This window comes from Barbus barbus, assembly GCF_936440315.1.
Source record: "Barbus barbus genome assembly, chromosome: 49".
Lineage (NCBI taxonomy): Eukaryota > Metazoa > Chordata > Actinopteri > Cypriniformes > Cyprinidae > Barbus > Barbus barbus.
This window is the reverse complement of record NC_136727.1, coordinates 7,027,545-7,048,471: the sequence shown is the minus strand read 5'-3', so window position 1 is coordinate 7,048,471 and position 20,927 is coordinate 7,027,545. Positions and strand designations below refer to the sequence as shown.

Genomic DNA, 20,927 nt, shown 5'->3' with positions numbered 1-20,927 from the left:
TACAATAACTTCTTATGTCACAACATAATTTTGATTTCTCAGTTCATGACGCCTTTGATGTAAATTTGAATAAATAAACAAATAATAATTTAGAAAATTCATGTTTTCATTTTACATCTAAAAAATTGAAAGTGGATATGGAAACTTTGACAGATAGTCAGTCACTGATAGTCAAGCTCTTAGTTGAACTAACAACATAATATATTGTGGACAGTTTCAATGCTAAAAGTTTCTTAGTATTTCCTTTTTGTACATGTTTGTTTAAAATTCAAAGGTAAATTAACATTTTTTAACCCACTCTTCTTCCCTGCCACTAAATAGTGTGACAATCATGACTTAGTTCATACAACTGTGTCATGCCTGGACAAGTGCAGAGTATGCATGGGATTGGGGATGTCATCTTTCAAGTGGATCGGTGTCAGATGTAAAGGTCAGTATGAGCTCATTTTTGAAGCTGTGCTTGTAATACTCAATCTGTTAACTTGATTTGTCAAAATGTACATATCTACCTATTATATTGTTGTTTAAAAAAAAAAAACACATTAACGTTAATGTATACACTGTGCCTGTACTATCACCTTTATCATTGTTGAGATTTGAGACACTTTGATTAGAGTCTGCAAATGTTAAATCCCGCCAATTATTTCCAATCATGGTTTGGAAAGGCACATTCCTGTCAATATTAGATCTCTCAGCTGACCATGTATATCAGAGAACAAGCTACATATGGAACGTTTCGAAGACCACTGTGGTCTCCATAATAGACCTATCCGTAAGCCACCCCCCTTAGTTACGGTTGCTCCCTCAGACAAAGAAACGGAGTTGCTAACTGTCTTGCAATGCCAGCTGTCAGTGTGAAAACCTTGTCCCTATATCTTTTTGATAAATTTTGGACACAGAAGGACCACCATTCAAGTGATACTTAAATATGCCATGGAGGGATATATAAAATATTTTAAAATAAATATTGTGGGTATTAATTTGGAAGCGAGGGTTTACAGATCACAATGCAAGCAGAGAAGTTTGATATTACGGTCATCATGATTGAAGAATGACAATATCCCAGATCAACACTGTTCATGTATCGCAGGGTACGATTAAATTAATGTACATTTAACCAGTTTAATATGAAGAGGTACTGAAATGTAGACCTTCGTTTATGTGTTTTTGACCTACACTGTACAAGACGCGAGAACAGTCCGCTATTTGGCTTTGACTCACTAACTTTAACGTTAGCTAGTTTTAGCCAGAGATACCTTGCTAAAGCACAAGATAACATTTAATGTTCTGCTTGAGCAGATGAAAATTGTAATTTAATGAGAGTATGACAACTTAATTTTCATCTTCATTTGTATTGGGGTTGAATGCTTAGGGACATTTTGCTCTGTTTTGTTTGGATTCAGGAAATATAATAAAAATAAATTTTATTGCCCATCCTCCCAGCATACCTGGAATCAGTGTTACAAGTACCCCAGGCACATAATTTTTCCATTTTTGGATGCACAAACCCCATAAAACCGATGCGAGCTTCAGATCTTCCAGTGTTTCTCTATGGCGCTGAAATCTAAAGATGTCCGAGTTTCGCTTCCTGTGCAACTGATACTTGACTGCCATTGGCTAGTCTGCATTCAAGGGAAGGGGCTTACCGATAGGTCAATTCTTAAATGGAAGAATTCACCACTTAAGAGACAGTGGGATGTGCAGTTAATGCATTTAGGAAATGCTGCTCTATTATAGGTTTTGTCCTAAATGAGATCCTAACTGAAATCACCGTGGTCACTACACAGATAATACAGGATTCTAGAATTAGGACGCTTCTGTAATGTGGCCCTTGGATGCTTATAATTGTGTAATTTCAGTCATTTTATGTTTATTGTTTTAAATTTTTTTGCCAGAATTTATAAAACCATGTTTTTGCTTTGCCTTATGATGCGTTGAGCACAGATTGATTGAACTGAATTTAAATAAGGGCTGCAAGTTTGAAGGGGTGACTACACTGTACAATGTACTGTGGTACTAGGTGTTAAAGGGTTAGTTCACCCAAAAATGAAAATTCTGTCATTATCCACGTGGCGCTGTTTACGTTCAGTGGATACTCTCCAAAATGGCGCTATAGGGTGACATGGAAGAGACGAATTGTTGAATACAGTTGTTATTTTTGTTTTCTTTGCACACAAAAAGTATTCTTGTAGTTTTGTAAAATAAGGGTTGAGCCTCTGATGTCACATGGATTATTTTAACGATGTCTTTGCTACGTTTCTGAGCCTTGATCGTGTAAGGACCCTTGCCATCTATGGAGGATCAGAGAGCTCTCGGATTCCATCAAACATATCTTAATTTGTGTTCTGAAGACAAACGATGGTCTTGCGGGTTTGGAACAACATGGGGTTAAGTGGTTAATGACAGAAGTTTAATTTTTAGGTGAACTATCCCTTTAATAACTGGTGAAATGTGTCATCACTGTGTATGAAAAAGATCCATCAGATGAACCAAAAACAAGTCAATATTGGCAGTTCATGAGATGTCACTGAGGTACCATATGGCCAAGGATCTTGTCAGTTGACTGTCAAAAAAAGGCTAAGAAATTATGTGCAGTCAGTCCAAGTTTTTCCACTTTAAATCCATTTTGAATTAACTTCTAAAATTAAAACATAATTGTTTAATAAAGATTATTCAGTGGATAATGATAATTTATATAAAAAAAAATGCTATATTATGATTCTGGTACTGTAAAAAGCCCAAAGTTATGGTTTTGGTGCAGAAATATTGATTTTATATTAACTGTCTCTTGTCTTGCAGCTTGTTCTGGTGTGTGGCATAAGTACTGTCTGCCTCAGGTGTGTCAGATTTACATTTATAAATACCATTTCTTTTTTATTATACAGAATATTGTATAAATATTTTTTATTTTTTAGGAGAAACAGAGGAGCGACTCTGAATCCGACTCGGATGCAAGTTCTGTGTTTGTTTCTTGCTTGTCCCAGGGTCCTCTCTCAATGAACACTGAAGAAACTCATACTAGAACAAAAACCACAGATGAAACAACTGATGAAACGACAGGTGAAGTAACAGAAGACAAAGCAGATGATACTGGGAAAAACTACTGTTACGTATGCCAAAAACCTCAGTCCAAACTTGCCAGACATCTAGAGAAGCACAAGACTGAAACAGAAGTGATGGAAGCTCTTAGTTACCCACAGTGTTGGGGAAGCTACTCTGAAACTGTAGTTTGACAAGCTACAAGCTACTCGTGAGTTAAAGTAGTTAAACTACAGTCAAGCTACCCTTTTGGAAAATTAGTTAGCTACACTACAAGTTACTATCAAAAAGTAGCTAGCTACATTGAAACTACTTTAGATTTTTTTGAACAACGTATATTATAAATAACTGAATAAGTGTCTGAGGAATGTTTTAAGTAAAATATTTAGTGTTTAAAACAATGCAATACAATTATGATTTCAAAGAGTATTGTTTTATTATACACAACACTCAAATATCTCAGACTGTTACAAAAAGTGTAACCTTTACTTGTCGTTTCTTTGAGAGACATGAACTTGGACAAATAAGGCCATGGGTAATTAACGTTAGTTGTTTCTCCATCCTCCAAATCTGCCGCCATGTCTTGCTCCATCATGGATAATATGGGTGTGTCAACCCACTTCTGTACGTCAGTGAACCGTTAGCCGCAAGATGCGTGATTAAACAACAGGTGGCGGTAATGGCAAAAAATGAGTTTGTAATCTAACAAGAAGAATATCCTTGCATCGCGCTGATTCGCGCAGGCTCGACAAAACGCAATGTAGCTTTTGCTCGCGCTACACCGCTACTTGCTGCAAAACGTAGTTAGCTACTGGAAAAGCTACACTGTTTAAAAAGCAACTGAGCTACTGCCAAGCTACTGAAAAATGTAGTTAAGTTAGTAGCGTCGCTACTTGTAGTTAACTACTCCCCAACACTGGTTACCCAAAAGGTTCAGTAAAAAGACGACGACTTCTGGAGAAGTTACGGAATCGTGGTAACTTCCAGCACAACGTTGAAGTTCTGAAAAGTGGAACAGGTCAAATCAAATTAAAACGAACTTCCAAGCAGTCAAAATTTATTCACTGTGTGTATTGCAAAGGAATGTTTTCCCGCAAGGAATTGTGGCGACACACTCGCAAATGCCATTTCATACCAGAAAGGAGTTCTGATAAGTCTAGTAGGGCCAAAGGCTTAGGCTTGGCCACAACTGCAGAGTCAGTCTTCTCTGAAAGTATCTGTCAAGGGGTTTGGAAGCTTTTGGACCCAATGAGGCAGGATGATGTGACAGCGGTTGTCCGTAATGATTTTGGCATTTTGCAGCTGGCACAAACCCTGTACAACAAGCATGGACATGACACTACAAAGTACATTCGGCAGAAGTTACGAGAACTGGCACGTGTCTTGTTGATTTTGCGTGCCGACTCCATATACACAATTGAAGAGGCAGTCAAGCCTGGAAATTTTCACAAAGTTGTGAAAGCTGTGAAAAAAAGTGTCTGGTTTTGATGAAGAAAACCAATCTTACACAGCACCAAGTCTTGCTCTAAAAATAGGGCATTCTTTGCAGAAAATAGCCGATATAATTCATTGCAGGGCTCTGATGACGGAGAACGAAGACTTGATGAAATCAACTGAAGCATTCAAGTCCCTGTACACCTCAAAGTGGTGTGAGCTTGTGTCACACTCAGCCCTGAACACCCTTAGCGAGAAAAAATTTAACAAGCCATCAACCTTACCATTCACGCAAGATGTACAGCTTCTTCACAATCACCTCAAACAGGCTGCAAAGGTTGCCTTTGACAAACTGAAGGAAACAGCATCTCCCCAAAGTTACGCTGACCTTGCAAAAGCCACTCTTGCTCAGGCAATAGTTTTTAATCGAAGGCGTGCTGGGGAAGTGTCCAAAATGCGTCTAACTAAATAAATAAACATGGTATGTTTTCAGATCAGATCCAGTTAACTGATACTGAGGATGACACGGATGATGAATCTGCTTGTGCCAGTTCATTAAGCAAACCAAAAGAGATTTCCGCATCAATATCAGAAGCCTGCCTGAATGGAGGTAATTATAATGTATTTTTTATCGGCCTTACAAATAAGGTAGTGGTAGTAGCCTGTAAAGTGCCACTCGACTTCTACAGAGAACAGACACACACAGACTGTTAATCAGTGGTACTGCATATTTGTGGAAATACCAACAGACAGATGTGCTCTGTATTAATATATTTAAGCTAAGTAATAAATTAATGAACCAATATATTTTCTTAAAAAAAAAAAAAAAAAATATATATATATATATATATATATATGTCAACATTTTGGTAATTTGCTTAATTACTCATTCTTAATTTAAAATAAATAAATAAAACCTTAAAGAAAAGACAAACACCGGATATATTGTTACAAGTTTTATTAATAACATAATTAATGCAGATTTATTTAAAAAATTGTGGTAACACTTTATAATAACGTCCAGTTATAAGTCATTTATAAGTGATTAGTTCATGATTAACTAATCATTTACAAAACATTCATAAGCGATTAATAAGTGATATGCTAACAATTTGTGTATGTTTTGTTAATTCATTTAAAAGTCATTTACAAGTAATTAGCTAATGATGAACTAATCATTTACAAAACATAACTATACATTCACAAATGATTAAGTAATATGCTAACGATTTATAAATCTGTCATAAGTTATCTTTATAAATAGCATCATGAAATAATCAAACAGATCCTTAATGGTTAATAGTTACTAGTTAATATATTATTAATCACTTATAGATCATTGAAATGTCAACATTGTACTATTATCTCAATAAACATTATAAATCATTTACAAAGCTTTCTGCATCCCCTAATCTAAAGTGTAAACTACTCATCAGTTGTAAATGTTTTACAAACCTTCCAGGTTACAGGTTGTTTGTGAATATATATATATATATATATATATATATATATATATATATATATATATATATATATATATATATATATATATATATATATATTTACGCACACACGACTGGAAACCATAAAGTTTGTAAAACATTTACAACTGATGAGTAGTTTACAGTAGTTTAGTAGTTTAAGTTTCAGATGTTCAGCTGTTATTGTGGTTGATTTTTTTTTTTAGCATTATTTTTATCCACACTCATTTTCATAGAACTGTTGCATTGTAAAAAGTTAAAGTGCAAGACAATGTGGAGACAAACAAAAAACCAACAACATATGAATACAAGCCAGAATTCATACACTGGTTGCCATGAGCGTAGTTATGTTTCATGGCTGCATGCTAACAACGAGGCTATTGCCACCCATAAAAAAAATAATAATAATTTGTGAATGCACAAATATGTTGGTCAGTCATTCTTATATGTACACTTGAATACACTATGAAAATTCTTAATCTAATAATAATAATAATAATTTATTATTATTTTTACTATTTATAATATTTTAATAAGCTACAATAACACTAATTACATATAATTATTAGTGTTAATATTGTTGTAATTTATTTAATAATGTATACAATTTTTACAGAAATATGAAAAACAACAAATAATTATGCATTTTTAACATTATTTCTACATATATAAATGACGTGCTTAAATATTATTATTATTATTATTATTATTATTGTATAATATATATTATATATATATATATATATATATATATATATATATATATATATATATATATATATATATATATATATATATTACAATAATAATAATAATATTGTATATATATATAATTATTAGTGATATTGTTGCAATTCGTTTAATAAAATATGAAAACATATATAAAAAATTAAGTTTTATTTCACATTTAAACTATTTCTACACACGCATTTATGTGTGCTGACAGCAATTAAGTGTTCAGATATATGTAGTAGTATTATTATAATTATTATTTTACATTTACCATTTTATAAAAATTTTTATAATGTACAGGTGCATCTCAAATTAGAATGTCATGGAAAAGTTCATTTATTTCAGTAATTCAACTCACATTGTGAAACTTGTGTATTAAATAAACTACTTCAGTCTGTGTGCATTGAATTTAAGTCTTTGGTTCTTTAAATTGTGATGATTTAGGCTCACATTTAACAATTAGTGAATTGTTGGCCTTCTGGAAAGTATGTTAATTTACTGTATATGTACTCAATACTTGGTTGGGCCTCCTTTTGCTTTATTTACTGCCTAAATTCAGCGTAGCATGGAGGTGATCAGCCTGTGGCACTGCTCAGGTGTAATGGAAGCCCAGGTTGCTTTGATAGCGGTCTTCAGGTCATCTGCATTGTTGGGTCTGGTGTCTCTCATCTTCCTCTTGACAATTGTTTCTCTGTGGGGTTCAGGTCAGGCGAGTTTGCTGGCCAATCAAACACAGTAACACCATGGTCATTGAACCAGCTTTTGGTACCTTTGGCAGTGTGGGCAGGTGCCAAGTCCTGCTGGAAAATTAAATCAGCATCTTTTAAAAAGCTGGTCAGCAGTTGGTTTTCAAAAAACACAATGGACCAACACCAGCAGATGACATTGCACCCCAAATCCTCACAGACTGTGGAAACTTAACACTGGACTGCATGCAACTTGGGCTATGAGCTTCTCCACCTTTCCTCCAGACTCTAGGACCTTGGTTTCCAAATGAAATACAAAACTTGCTCTCATCTGAAAAGAGGACTTTGGACCACTGGGCACTTCTCCTTAGCCCAGGTAAGACACCTCTGTCTGTGGTTCAGGAGTGGTTTAACAAGAGGAATGACAACTGTAGCCAAATTCCTTGACACATCTGTGTGGTGGCTCTTGATGCCTTGACCCCAGCCTCAGTCCATTCCTTGTAAAGTTCACCCAAATTCTTGAATCGATTTTGCTTGACAATCCTCATAAGGCTGCGGTTCTCTTGGTTGGTTGTGCATCTTTTTCTTCCACACTTTTCCCTTCCACTCAACTTTGTTAACATGCTTAGATACAGCACTCTGTGAACAGCCAGCTTCTTTGGCAATGAATGTTTGTGGCTTACCCTCCTTGTGAAGAGTGTCAATGATTGTCTTCTGGACAACTGTCAGATCAGCAGTCTTCCCCACGATTGTGTAGCCTAGTGAACCAAACTGAGAGACCATTTTGAAGGCTCAGGAAACCTTTGCAGGTGTTTTGAGTTGATAAGCTGATTGGCATGTCACCATATTCTAATTTGTTGAGATAGTGAATTGGTGGGTTTTTGTTAAATGTGAGCCTAAATCATCACAATTAAAAGAACCAAAGACTTAAACTACTTCAGTCTGTGTGCATTGAATTTATTTAATACACAAGTTTCACAATTTGTTGAATTACTGAAATTAACTTTTCCACGACATTCTAATTTATTGAGATGCACCTGTACAACAATAACACTAGTAATTAATCATACATAATTATTGGTGTAAATATTGATGTAATCTTGTTTAAAAAAACCTATAAAATATTTACAGAAACATGAAAAATAATCATAAATAGTATATATTTTTAGTATATTTCTACACATAGAAATTAAGTTATTATTATTATTATTATTATTATTATTATTAGGTGTTTACTATTTTATAATATTTTAATAACACATTTCAACAATAACACTAATTGCATATAATAATGTTATTGTTGTTGTAATAAGTGCTCAATTAGTGTATGGTTGTTGTAAAATGATTATTATAAATTATTGAATTATTATTATTAAAGTAGAATCAAATATTAATATTTGTTTTTAAATAATTACAATTATTATTATAAATTATTGAATTATTATTATTATTATTATTATTATTAAAGTAGAATCAAATATTAATATTTGTTTTTAATTTTCGTATGTGTATACATAATACAATTAATTAATTTCTAAAATTCTTATTGTAAATGTATACATTTAAATGTTTAAATATATTTATACACAGTAATTAATAAAACATTACAGCATGATAAGTTCAATTAATTTATTTATTTCAAGTTCAATTAAATTATTATATCCATTTATTTTTAATAATCGTTGTGTGCTTGCATTTTATTTCATTATCTCTTGAGAGTGTGTATATGAATTCTGACAGCATTCTTCATCTAGCAGGGTTCAGACTGAAGTGCTGCACACATAAGAGCTAACAGTGCATTCTGAAACTCATTGAATATTTTAATTCATTTGAGGCTTAACATTATTCTAAACCCACAGGATTTTGGAGCTACTTTATACTAGAGGGGTAGTTTACACAAACTTTTAAATTTGCTGTTAATTTACTCACCCTCAGGTCATCCAAGATATAGCTGCCTGTTTTTTTCTTCAGTAGAACTGTAAAGAAGAGTTTATGCTCAAGTCATTGTCCTAGCTGATTCAAACAATGCAAGTCAACAGCTACAGTCACATTTAGGCTGATGATACCTGGGGCAACTTTTTGATCAATTGTATGGGATCAGATTCCCACCAAAAGTATTGCAGTCACAAATAAAAAAAATAACAAGCGTGAAAACAATTTAAAAACGCAACTAAAAAATATATTGCGCAAGATTTAAAATTGAAAAAGTTTTCAGAATAGCAAACAATGGTCACAGATAAAAAAAAATAATAAGCGTAAATAAAAAAAATTAATAAAGCATTTTTAAATGAATCAAAAAATGTAAACAAATTTAAAATCATATTGCACAAAATTAAATTATTAATGCAAAATTATCTGACTTGCGCACAAAAACATGTTTTCCTTGGTTATATTTCTCTGTTTTTTCTGCTCTCAGATATTTTCTGTTCATATTTTTATTTTTTATATGCTTATGTGGTTTTTCCCTTCGCGCTTGTTTCCATGTTCTGTGCATGCTTTTCCATATGTTGCGGTTAAAGTTTCATGTAAATCAGAGCGGGATTAAGCATCATCATTGGTCCACTCGAAACAAGGGCGAAGGGAAAAACAGCTATTTAAATTTTGTGCAATATGATTTTAAATGTTTAAAGTTTAAAATCATACTTCATGCTTCGTTTTTTTTAAATGCATTATTAATTTGTTGATTCATGCTTATTATTTTTCGATCTGTGACCATTGTTTGCTTTTCTGAAAACTTTGCTTTCAATTTTAAATCTTGTGCAATATATTTTTACTTACGTTTTTAAATTTTGTTTTCACACTTGTTATTTTTTTTATCCGTGACTACAATGCTTTTGGCGGGAAAATTATCCCATACAATTTTGCCAGACAACTTTTTTGAGCAATGTTGCTTGGACACTTTTCTATTAAGAATGGGTAGAGAGTTCTATCTGGATAATTTAGATCGGTCGTGGGCCATGTGTCTCACCTGGTTGCTCGTCGACGGCAACATTGCTCAAAAAGTTGCCCCGTGTATCATTAGCCCGAGATTAAAAAAAAAAAAAAAAAACATACAGGCAAATCAAAATTAATACTAGTGTATCCTGTTGATACATTGAGGTCTTACGAAGCAAAACGATTGGTCTGTGCAAGAAATAACATTATTACCTTTAATCCTCAGCAAACAGTCCTGAGCACGTTCAACACAGTCTGGAGCATGAGCTTCCTGTTCTAACATTTAATGTGCTCAAATATTTAAATTAATTATGCATTTACAATGCACTTATTGTGTAGATACAAATATTTATAGTGTACTTCTATTTAAAAAAAAAAAAAAATGCCTTAAACCTACCTGTACCACTAAACCAGTCCTTTACCCCCAAACATATCCCACCTCAATAGTAGGATTGACGCATTGTACCTAACAATTAACAGTTAATTAATGCTAAATTCTTTCATACAAATGCGATGGCTGATGACCACCTCTATGAAATTAAGGTTATGTATTTTTATATGTTAATAGGGCTGCCCTTGGCTGAAGATTTTTTTTTGGTCGACTAGTAGTCTTTTATTTTAAACATTAGTCGACGAATCACACATTTATTAATAAACCATTTAAATCATCATAATGAGCCTTTAATTGCCTAAATAGCCTAATAAGCACTCAAACGCATACATGAAGTAGGCTGTGTTAACATTTTAATAATCTATTGATAAACTAGTGCTTTCTTTGTTTTTGGCTTAAGAGATAAAGTCAGCAACACTGACGCCTGTTTCACACACACTCCGTTTGCAGTGTGTATGAGGTGTGTATTTTTTCCACACTCATGTTAATGGATTAACGTTCACACTGCACACGGTTGCAGTCTCTCAGTGTGTTCCAGGAGCAGGGCGTCTGCAGCAGTGCAGAGATTGAGGCTATTTTTGCTGACCTGTACGCGCTGAATTAAAGTGACACTGCATTGTTTGCAGTAAAAATTAACATGGGTTGACACGGAAATGTAATAATTTCACAATAAATAGATATAATTAAAGCTGCAGTCCGTAAGTTTTGCCTCTTTGTCGCCATCTCTGTTTGAAAACCTGGAATTGCAGTTACTCGCAGAATTATCTTCATTGCTGGTCTGTACTCTGGCACAGCTCCAGTGCAGATGAATCTAATATTTTGAGGTGAATGTGTTGCTGTCAGTCACCGCACCGGTGTGGATGTTTACTGTACTTCGCAATGACAGATTCTAGCCTACGTCTTGGAATATAAGACCCAAATAAGAATTTTCACCAGATATTGTCATCTGAACAAGTAACAAGTCTGCCATGTTTGTTCTGAAAAAAACACTACCATAAATCACACTACCAATGGTGATTAAATCTAAAGATCGGTTAATTAGCTCATATCACATCTGACCAAGCAAAGTATTATTATTGTTCTACTTTATTCTCAAATTATTAATGTTAACAACATCAGCATTGCGTGACTATGAGTATAGTGTATATTAACGTGTAGATTTTAGTGTTGTCACGATACTGGAATTTCTAACTTCGATACGATACCTTGAAAAATATCGATATTCGATACCATTTTCGATACCATGGAGAAAAAAAACTGCCACAATATTAAGGGGGTAATTTTTTTAATTTAAAGATAAATGTAACAAGTCGAGAACATGTGGTATATTTTACATGAACAAAAAATGTCTTGAGGTACTGCATTTGTTGATTTATTAATCTTTTATTAATCTTAGTTAAATGTTCATTTAAACTAACATTTACTAATAAATGTACTAATTAAAATCCAAAGTTCTATTTGTTGATATTTTTTCATTGGACCAGAGCTAACATGATCCGTTGTATTTTTATTACGTACTGTTATCAAAGACTAAAATATACTGTAACAAATGCATTGCTCATCGTTCATAAATGCTGGTTAATACATTAACGTTATTTGATGAACAGATTTAAATGCAAACATGCATGCATCACACGCGAAAACAATGCTCAGTGGAGCGATATGAAGACAAATTGCAATAAATTGAATAAAGTTAAATAACTGTGGTCAAATGTAAATTAACTGGTGCTTAAAGTATTTACTTGTCTAAGATTCCTCAGTCAGATTATATTAACTTTAAGAATTACAATGAAAAAACAAGACAACACTCATATCAGCAACAATACTAGGCCATCTTGGTTAATGTTTCAGTAATGTTAAAATGAGAACAGTTACCAACCTCTCGAAATTCTTAATATCGATCCGGGTGTCTGTCTTTCAGGTTAGCGCTGCTCTGTAGCAACTCATTTGCTTCATAACCAAAATATTTCCAGATATAGGGCCCTATGAAATCCGTTATATTTTTTCCCAAATTCAGTTTTATTTTTTTCTACATTCAGTTTTTTCCATTTTAATTTTTCTGGATTCCATTTTTTTCCGTTTGAATTTTTCTGGACTCTTTTTGTTTTTTGTTTTTAATGGTCAAATTAAATGCTATTAATCAAAAAGCATGTCTAATTCATTAAAATCATGAAAATTATACAATTTAACATTTTGACACGTTTTGACACGTAATAAAAAAAATTTTATTTTTTCTCACCTTATGTTTTATTGTTACCAAATTCTGTGTTTTAGCATGTCTATTATTTGAATGCATACAAACAATTTGTATTTATTCTTACAGTAGCCTTATGAAATGTGTTTTCCCCCTCAGAAATTCTGTGTTGTGTATTTAAATTTTACTGGATATCAGATGAAGGCATAAAACAATTTTAATTAATTTATATTTGAATTAATGAAAATTAAACATTTACATTTTTGGCAAATGAAGGGGATTTACTATTAAAATTAAAATATTTTGTGATTATTTCTTTAAAAAAATGAACAGTAGTAGTAAGTAGTAGTATTATGTACATTCTACTAAATAATAGTAATATAGCCTATTTCTGGCACACGTCTTTAATAGGCTGTTAAACTGAACTTTTATTTTGACGGGTTGCCGTGAATACTTCTAAAGTTCTGTCTTCTAAAGTTCAAATTAAATGTTAAAATGCTGGTAAAGTGCCTTTCAGATCAGTTCTGGAGATATTGTTGATGTATTTATGTCCTCATTGAGACGGCAGACGCTGAAATCACCGCGAGCGCCACATTAGTAAACACAACCGCACGTGCAGCACATTCACACAGAGACGCGCAGAACATGCAGGATTCATATTTAAATCCACTTTTGCAGCTTAATATTTACAGATACTAGTCCATATCGCGATTTGATTTAAGTGTAATGACCTACTTTTGATTAATTCATCCAAACTTTGACAAATTCCGTGACATTCCGCGTTAAATTCCGTGTTTATGACTGGATTCCGTGGCGTTCTCTGCATCGCGGAGATCATAGATCCCTACAGATAGCGCTCCTGCTGTGTTCTTTAACAACCAGAGCAGTCTATTTAACCAGAGCGAAGGAGACGAGTGCGGTCACGTGTGGTGCTTGTCCACACGCCTTTGGAGAGAAGTGAAAGTGACAGCTCGGCTAGTATCGGTGTATCCATACTTCGGGAAATTAATATTGGTACCGTTCAGATATTTCAGTATCGATATTTATCGAAATATCCATATTTTTGACAACACTAGTAGATTTCAATTTCGGTACAGTCTAATCTAATTGTCATGCCATTCGAATTTCATATTAAGAAATTATTTTAACTCAAAAAGCAAATTATACTCCAAACTGGTTCTATTTAAAATAGAAATCCTGTGTAATCCCAGGCTATCTGTAATCAGAAGCACATTTAAAACTGGAATATAATATAATTTCATTCACAGGTGTTTCATAAACACATAATCCTTTCTGGATTACAATCCGCCATCAAAATGCTACATTTAATTATTCGAGCTGCTGTGAGAAAAGGCTATAAACGATCCTCCACCTGCAGGATCCTCATGTGAGATAGTCTACTAGCCGGGAAAACTTCTTTATATTTACAGACGTGACGTAATGATGCAGTGCCATTCTTGAATCTCCCGTGAAAACCTACCCGTACCACTCAAATTAGAAAACATTATTATAAGATAACCATTGTGAATCGGGCTAGAGTAAGGTAATAGTTTTGAACACTGTCTGGTTATGTACTTGCTCATATTGATTTCAGATCATTTTTAACCAAAAAGGTTATGGAGTGCAGCTTTAATGTCTACTGTGTTTCACAGTCAACACGTGGCTTTTAGACTAGGCTTAAAACAAGGAAAAGTTCACTTTTAGATAAACAAGGCAACATAATAGATGTGCTTGTGAAGGTAGAAAAATAAAGTTCTTTAAGACCCGCGGGTGTGACGGAGAGTGAAACCCCATATATTGTATGTTTTCGGCTCGTTATCTCAGCCGTTTTTCTCTTTTGGCTGATAATTGTCGGCAGCCGAAAATTTGGTGCATCCCTAGTATATTTATGACGAAATTATGAATGTGAGTTCTGCTCGTGGACCGCTCATACTCACCGGAAAAGCAAAGTCCGCACAAATAACGCACCGACAGGATATTTCTTTGTAGTATATTTGTTTCTGTCTGCAACAGCACTACTGTGTTGAAACAAGCTCTGCTCACATGCTCTGATAATAATAGCTTTGTAGGATTATACATTATTTGTTTAACGTGAACAATACATTACAGTATTTATTAATGTTTCCTAATATACTTACACACTCTACCAGTCACAAGTTTTTGAACAGTAAGATTTATGTTTTTTAAAGAAGTCTCTTCTGCTCACCAAGCCTGCATTTATTTGATCCAAAGTACAGCAAAAGCAATAGTGTGAAATATATTTACTATTTTAAATAACTGCTTTGTTTAAATCTGTTAATGTATTTGTATTTGAATATACTTTAAAATGTAATTTATTCCTGTGATTTCAAGCTGAATTTTTAGCATCATTACTCCATGATCCTTCAGAAATATTCTATTGTAATATTCTGATTTGCTGCTCAAAAACATTTATTATTATTATGTTGAAAAGAGCGGAGTAGAATTGTTTTACTAAAATAGAAATAAATAGAAAGTTCAGAAGAACAGCATGTATGTGAAATGTAACATTAGAAATGTCTTTATCATCTTGCTAAATAAAAGTATTAATTTCTGAAAAAAAAAAACAATTATACTGACTCTAAGCTTTCGAATGGTATAGTGTATAATGTTACAATAGTTTTTATTTCACATAACGCTGATCTTTGGATCTTTCTGTTCATCAAAGAATCCTGAAAAAAATGTACTCCACTGTTTTCAACATTGATAATAATCAGAAATGTTTGTTGAGCAGTAAATCAGTATATTAGAATGATTTCTGAAGGACACTGAAGACTGGAGTAATGATGCTGGAAATACAGCTGCAGATCACAGAAATAAATGACACTTTAACACATATTCACACAGAAAACAGCTGTTATTTTAAATAGTAAAAAAATAAAGTATCAGACATTAATAAATATATTGTAATACTATTACACTGCAAAATAAGTTACTGAAAGTTGTATAGTACAAGTGTAAAATTGCAATACTAATAAACTATTTATGTCTTAATTTTTACCATAAAGCTTTTATTTGAAAAGTTTTTAGATGAAGCTCAGCGCTGCTTTTTCCTTATAAGCAGCCAACTCATAATCCTATGATTCTCTGTGTGACTTTTATTGTAATTACATGTATTCAGTAAAGTGGTATAATGCAAATTGTAATAATTAATGGCAGAACAGTTCACAGTATTTTGTTTTCTTGTTTTTAGTGACTGGAAGTGTTGAAGATCGTGAGACCACTGACAGGAAGAGAAGAAAGCTGTGGTCAAAAGCAGAAGTTGCTGCTGTGATGAAACATTTCAAATTCCATATCGCCAAAGGACATTTAGCCACTAAATCAGAGTGTCTTCAGTGCAAAAAAGCTGAAGAGCCTGTGCTGAAAAACCGGTCAGTCCAAAACATCAGGGATTTTGTGAGAAATAGAGGTGTTACACTCAAAAGGAGGAGTCAGTGGTTAGAGGGTGCAAACAGCACTATGCACTAACTTTCAGACTAAGCTGTAAGTTTTCATAGCTGGACAAACATTTTTCTAGCTGCGTTCTTCGTTCTCAAAGATTGTTGCACTGTATAATGACGATTTTACAACTCTTGTTGTAAATATTTGTGTAAAACTGTTTTTACTGGTTTTAAATGCTACAATTTGATGTTTGTTCCTTGCTGCTGTTGTAGCTTACATACACTAGCAGTCAAGTGTTTGAACAGTAAGAATTTTAATGTTTTTTAAAGAATTCTCTTCTGCTCACCAAGCCGGGATTTTTTTGATCCAAAATACTGCAAAAACAGTAATATTGTGAAATATTTGTACTATTTAAAATAACTGTTTTCTATGTGAATATATGTTGAAATGTAATTTATTTCTGTGATGCGCAGCTGTATTTTCAGCATCATTACTCCAGTCTTCAGTGTCACATGATCTTCAGAAATCATTCTAATATACTGATTTACTGCTCAACAAACATTTCTGATTAATGATAATGATAATATTAATATAATCATCATCATCAATATTTAAAACAGTTGATGTTTTTTCAGGTTTCTTTGATAAATAGACAGTTCAGAAGAACAGCATTTATCTGAAATAGAAATATTTTGTAATATTAGACACTATACCATTCGAAAGCTTGGAGTCAGTATAATGTTCTCTTTTTTTTGGAAAATAAGTTATAGCAATTTATACTTTTATTTAGCCAGGAGGATTTAAATTGACCAAAAGTGATGATAAATACATTTATAATGTTTCAAATGATTTCTGAAGGATCATGTGACATGAAGTAATGATGCTGAAAATACAGCATTTTTAAAATATTCAAATAGAACAGTTATTTTAAATCGTAAAAATATTTCACAATATTACTGCATTTGCTGTATTTTGGATCAAATAAATGCAGGCTTGGTGAACAGAAGAGACTTCTGTAAAAAACATTAAAGATCTTACTGTTCAAACACTTTTGACTGGTAGTGTACACTTCTTCATTGAATTAGTTTTGAATGAAATGTTCCATTTTCTGTATTTGACAAAGCTGCTTAATTTGAAGTCATGAAATTGAGAAAGAAAAAAAACAACAGCTTTTTATTTTAGTTTTTTTAAGTATGAAGATGTGAAGTATCTGCATTGTTTGCAATATTACCCAAATGTATGATCACATGGACTGTTTTAAAACTGTTGTAGTCAATCCAGAATGGATGTTGCCATCACTCAGCTGCCTCTTTAATCATGAGGAATTGTTACGGCTGTTATCAATGATTGAGTCTGTTTCATTAAAATCTGTCTTTAGCAGGATTCATTGTGAATGTGTTGTTTTATACTGCACTCGAGTTTAACTAAAGGAGATGCACAGTATTTCTATAGGCATTCAGTAGGCAGTCCTTAAGGCCCTTTTACACTGAGTGCGATTAAGCGGCACAAATATGATGAGATAACACTCTTGAAATAAAAGAATAGGTCCCTATGGAGCGATTCACACTGTGAGATAATTCGGAGTATGACAAAGCAACATTTGTTTATTTTTCAACCTTTTATTCCCAGATGTTTACTTAAACTGAATATAATTTATATTAATTTTGCATTGAAATATGCAATCTGAAGCACTTAAAACTATTTTCAGAGCAGAGAGCATGTTATGACTCAGGGATCTAGAACTTTCAATCTTATGATGTGATCATAACTCACGCCCATCTGAACGATGACGTCCCATACACATCTTCATTCTGAGTTCCATTCATAAACAACTGAGAGAAACATTTCTATAGATGTACTGCTAAGCAGGTGTAGAATTTAGTCCATTATAAAACTACATATAATGCATTTTGTCCATTACAAAATCCACTTTAGATCAGAATCATGAGTTATTACAAGCACTTTAAAATGGGTTTTGAGAAAAAACAGTAATAATAATAATGTGTGTGTGGGTGTATGTATAGTTTATTATGATTTCACAGTCCTAGTAAACTTTAAATACAGGGTCTTCTGAAGTTTTGATTGAAGGAGATCTGGTGTTTCCCAAAACCAGAAATGCTCTCTACTGCTTTAACAACAACTGTTTCTGGAAGAAAAACTCTAACAACATAGTAGAGATCCCTTGCATAGTGAGCAGTGAATTCTGTGAGTGAGTCTCCTTCATTTATTGAGCATATCTATCATTCATGAATATGTCATTTCAAACCTTTGGCCCCTTTCATTTGCAGCTTATAATGACAGATCAGTTATTGCAAATGCCATGTCCACCTTTCACTCCAAAACCTGCATCCGTTTTGTGGCCAGATCAACTCAGGCCGACTACATCAGTATTGAGAACAAAGATGGGTGAGAACAATCATACAATATCAGCAGGACTCTGTTTTACAACACAACTTCAGACTGATTTTGTATAACATCTCCTGTTTCTCTCCTCTCAGGTGCTACTCTTCTCTTGGCAGAACTGGTGGCAAACATGTGGTCTCCCTCAACAGGTACGGCTGTGTGTATCACGGCATCGTTCAGCATGAGCTCAATCATGCCCTGGGCTTCTACCACGAGCAAACCAGGAGCGATCGTGACCAGTACGTGAAGATCAACTGGGAGAACATCTCTCCTGATATGGCCTACAACTTCCAAAAACAAAACACCAACAACCAAAACACTCCATATGACTACGGCTCCATCATGCACTATGGAAGAACAGCCTTCTCCATCCAGCCCGGGCTGGAAACCATCACTCCCATTCCTGATGGGACAGTGGAAATCGGACAGAGGCAGGGAATGTCAGACACCGACATCCTGAGGATCAACAAGCTTTATGGATGTTGAAGATGACACATAAAACACAACCAATGCACAATATAAATATAGTTCATATGTAGATGGAAATTTGTGTGAGGTTATGTTTTTGTCTTTTGATGATGTTGAATTTCTGAAATGTGTGTTGGGAAAAATAAAGCTAAACTGCAAGACAAACTCTTTCTTCTTTATACTCAAACACTTCTTTAGTTTAATGTCAAGTTTGAGAAAATGCTTGATTGCAGCATTAAAGCTCTGTATTATTGAGGAGAAATTAAGCTTTTAGCGCAAGTTCTGTCAGGAAGACTCTAATGCAACGTCATTCATCATAACAGGCTGGCCAATGACTGCTTCACACCTGGAGAATATAAGCACTGAACTCTCTGTTTCATTTTCGCAGTTGATGATACTAATATTCCCTATATACTCCGTAAGGGAATCTGTCCCTTAAAAACTTTAGCCAGACATTCATAAAATTACTGACATACAGTTTAAAATTAATCTTCTGTGAACGATTGCGTAAATATCATTCCTTTCATGATGCGTGCTATATTGTTAATAATGTGCAACGAATATCACAGTAAATGTTTGTGGTCATTTGATCGTCCTACTATGATGTGAAATTGTAAATATTTTCACAATGGAAAATGTGAAACACTATGAGGGCTTTTAAATTCATGTCTGCTATCAGTCGCTCATCAAGCTGTCACATCAATGCTACTCGCGTCTCAATCACAAAATTATATTGTAAGTTCTTTTTTGCTAATGGAGAGCTACAGTTAGGTCCAAATATATATTTGGACACAGGCACAATTTTATTATTTTAGCTGTTGACCGAAACATATTCTAGTTACAGTTATATAGTTATATGATGAGTATGGGGTTAAAGTGCACACTTTGAGCCTTAATTTGAGGGTACTCCTTTCAATATTGGAGGAAAGGTTAAGGAATTACAGATCTTTAATATGTACCTCCCCCTTTTTCAAGGGACCATAAGTAATTGGCCAGTTGACTCAAAAGCTGTTTCATGGATAGGCATGGGCTATTCCTGCATTATTTCTACATCAATTAAGAAGGTAAATGTTCTAGAGTCGACTCTAAGTGTGCCATTTGTATTTGGAAGCTGTTGCTCTCAACCCACATCATGCGGTCAAAAGAGCTCTAGATGTGATGCAAGTGAAACAGACAATTGTTAGGCTTCAAAAACAAAACAAATCCATCAGGGTCATAGCAGGAACATTAGGAGTGGCCAAACCGACAGTTTGGTATATTCTGAGGAAAAAAAAAAAATGCACTTGTGAGCTCAGCGACATATAAATGCCTGGACGTCCACAGAGGACAACAATGGTGATCGGAGGATACTCTCCATAGTAAAAAAAAAAAAAAAAAAAAAAACATTTCACAACTTCTAGCCAAGAGAAGAGGTATGATAATGTGACAGAGGACAGAAGCAGCTGGATGAATTCTGAAGTGTATAGGGATATACTCTCTGCCCAAATTGCAGCAAAGTTGATTGGGCGGTGCTTCATAGTACGATGACCCAAAACCCACAGCAAAAGCAACCCCAGAGTTTTTGAAGGTAAAAAAAGTGGAATACTCTGCAAAGTCATTCTCCTGCATTTCACTTGCTGAAGGCAAAACTAAAGGCAGAAAGACCCACAAACAAACAATAACTGAAGTCAGCTGCAGTAAAGGCCCGGCAAAGCATCACAAAGGGGGAAACCCAGTCTCTGGTGATGTCCATGACTTCCATGCTTAAGACAGTCATAGCCTGCAAA

At 33.9% G+C, this 20,927-nt stretch overlaps 1 protein-coding gene across 1 annotated transcript; it reads left to right on the top strand.

Moving 5' to 3' along the window:
* Window positions 1-4,621: 4,621 nt before the first annotated feature.
* On the top strand, window positions 4,622-19,179 carry LOC306867261 (hatching enzyme 1.2-like; the record flags this gene model as incomplete). The annotated part of the gene is made up of 5 exons (XM_079412865.1): window positions 4,622-4,850; window positions 4,967-5,083; window positions 18,355-18,495; window positions 18,579-18,696; window positions 18,789-19,179. 5 exons carry the CDS (start codon window positions 4,622-4,624, stop codon window positions 19,177-19,179), a joined length of 996 nt encoding a protein of 331 aa, XP_079268991.1.
* Window positions 19,180-20,927: the final 1,748 nt, after the last annotated feature.